Below are 2612 nucleotides of genomic sequence, written 5' to 3'. Positions count from 1 at the left end.
ATTGCAGGGAAGTAATTTCCCTGTACCCAATTTGATAGGACAAAAGAGGGAGTCACCTGAACGTATAAATTACCCTTTTATCATTCTATTTGTATAATGAAGGGCATAACTTGTGCCCACAGCTATGACTTAATATGAGAAATGAATTATACACAATAATAAGCTGAACATAAATGTATTACATACAGGCAGATATCCAGGAAACTTAGGCAACGATCAATGAACTAGCAATAAGCCCAAATTGGAACCTGATCCTTCCTACACTCGTTTGCACAGGGTAGAGCCCCATAAGAGTTATGCTGACAGAAAAGGGTACAGGGTTATTATAGTAGCCTAACCATCTACATAGTCAACTTCCCATCCTAAATTAAAACCTCTACAAATCCTAATGCCTGTTCACCAGAATCTTAAATTCTACCTTCAAGGTTTTTTCCTGAAGATTTTTATTAAAAATTAATATTTCAGGGAAATGTTAACTTACACCTTGGGACTGAATGTAAAAATGAAAAGAGAAGGAAAATACTGATTAATGGGAGACAGAGATGCATCAAGTTAAAGTTAAAGGCTGTAGACCTTCATGCTCCAAGATATCTTGGACACTTCATCATTGTCTTAAAGTTGGAACTATTTGAGAATATATATTCAATATCAGCTCAGGAGAAACAAATTTCTTCTAATCAACCAGGATATATCCTAGAGAAAAATATCTCCTTTGAAATGATAAGATTCTTGTATTTTGTGTGAAATATCTCACCCACTTTCAATGTTACTAATGCCTCTTGTTTAATTTATTTGATCAGGGAGCCAGGTCAAATGGATGAAAATCAAACAGAGGTGGTGACAGACTTTGTCCTGGCAGGCTTCTCGCAGACACCATCTACTGAGGCAGGACTATTTGTACTATTTCTTTTCTTCTATGTGTCCACTTGGGTAGGCAATGTCCTCATCATGGTCACAGTGGCCTCTGATACCTATTTGAATTCATCACCTATGTATTTCCTTCTTGGCAACCTCTCTTTCCTGGACCTATGTTATTCAACAGTAACTACTCCGAAGCTTCTGGCTGACTTTCTTGATAATGACAAGCTCATTCACTATGACCAATGCATTGCGCAGCTCTTCTTTCTGCATTTTGTAGGGGCAGCTGAGATGTTCCTGCTCACAGTGATGGCCTATGATCGCTATGTTGCAATTTGTCGCCCCCTTCATTATACCACTATCATGAGTCGAGGATTATGCTGTGTGTTGGTAGCTGCCTCCTGGATGGGAGGATTTGTGCACTCTACTGTCCAGACGATTCTCACTATCCGTCTGCCCTTTTGTGGACCAAACCATGTGGACAACTTCTTTTGTGATGTTCCCCCTGTCATTAAACTTGCCTGTACAGACACCTTTGTCATTGAATTGCTAATGGTATCTAACAGTGGGTTGATCTCTACCAGCTCCTTTGTGGTACTGGTTTCTTCCTACTCCACTATCCTGGTCAAGATTCGCTCCAAGGAGGGAAGGCGAAAGGCACTCTCCACCTGTGGCTCCCACCTCATGGTGGTAACACTCTTCTTTGGACCCTGTATTTTCATCTATGCCCGTCCCTTCTCCACTTTTTCTGTGGACAAGATGGTGTCTGTACTCTACAATGTTATTACCCCCATGATGAATCCCCTCATCTACACACTTCGGAACAAAGAGGTCAAGTCAGCCATGCAGAAACTGTGGGACAGGAGTGGACTTACTTGGAAAAAGTAGGAGACATAAGCAGTTAAAGTGAGTTTTTGAGAGCAAAAAACCTGAAATTAAAATACTTTTTCACTACGGAATTAAGAGTAGGTAGCCTAGTTGTTTGGTTTTCTTCCATTAAACCATAATACTAGATAGGGCACTATAATTAAACTCAGAAAAACTCCTTTCATGGTGAATTGTTCTGACTTCTGCTTCCTTTTTCTTCCCTGAAGCATCCATTTTCTGTTTTTCTGTCAACTGTGTTCTTCTATTCTATCCATTCATCTGATCAAACCTTATTCCATTCATTCTTTCCATTTAGTTTGCTGCCACACACTGGTACAAACTACCCTTTCCAAACTCTCACCACTTTCTTCACCTTGTCTTTGATTTTCTTCTCAATTTTCACATTCTAGCCAGATGTCTGAACTGGATAAGGAATAGATATGTGGTTCTCACTCTCACAAAATATTTATATGGTTATCAGTTAGATGAAGTAAAGTAAATCTGATTTATACGACTGTATAACAACACACTAATGGGATATATCAGTTGGTTTCATCACATTACCACACCACTAACTACCACCTCGTAGTGCAATTAAGAAAGCAATCGCCTAGGGGCTCCTGGGTGGCTCAGTCAGTTAAGCATCCAACTTCAGCTCAGACCATGATCTCAAGGTTCTTGAGGCTCAGGTCATGATCTTATTGTCCTTGAGTTCAAGCCCTGTGTCAGGATCTGTGCTGACAGTTCAGAGCCTGGAGTCTGCTTTGGATTCTGTCTCCCTCTCTCTCTGCCCTTCCCCTGCCCATACTCTTTCTTTCAAAAATAAACATTAAAAAAGCAATTGTCTAATAGTGTGGGTGCAACTAAATTTCTTTGAATTACAAGCC

The 2612-nt window shown here is 40.0% G+C and overlaps 1 protein-coding gene across 1 annotated transcript; it reads left to right on the top strand.

Moving 5' to 3' along the window:
- Positions 1 to 813: 813 nt before the first annotated feature.
- On the top strand, positions 814 to 1746 carry LOC125168548 (olfactory receptor 4Q2). Its single transcript, XM_047863668.1, has one exon. It carries the CDS (start codon positions 814 to 816, stop codon positions 1744 to 1746), a length of 933 nt encoding a protein of 310 aa, XP_047719624.1.
- The last annotated feature ends 866 nt before the right edge of the window (positions 1747 to 2612 follow it).

Source organism: Prionailurus viverrinus, chromosome B3, assembly GCF_022837055.1.
Source record: "Prionailurus viverrinus isolate Anna chromosome B3, UM_Priviv_1.0, whole genome shotgun sequence".
Classification (NCBI taxonomy): domain Eukaryota; kingdom Metazoa; phylum Chordata; class Mammalia; order Carnivora; family Felidae; genus Prionailurus; species Prionailurus viverrinus.
The sequence above is the reverse complement of the archived record's forward strand: the minus strand, read 5'-3'. Positions and strand labels throughout refer to the sequence as shown.

What these genes read in the sequence shown, in the direction of transcription:
- LOC125168548 (XM_047863668.1), top strand. Translation starts at nt 814, where the DNA reads ATGGATGAAAATCAAACAGAGGTGGTGACAGACTTTGTCCTGGCAGGC.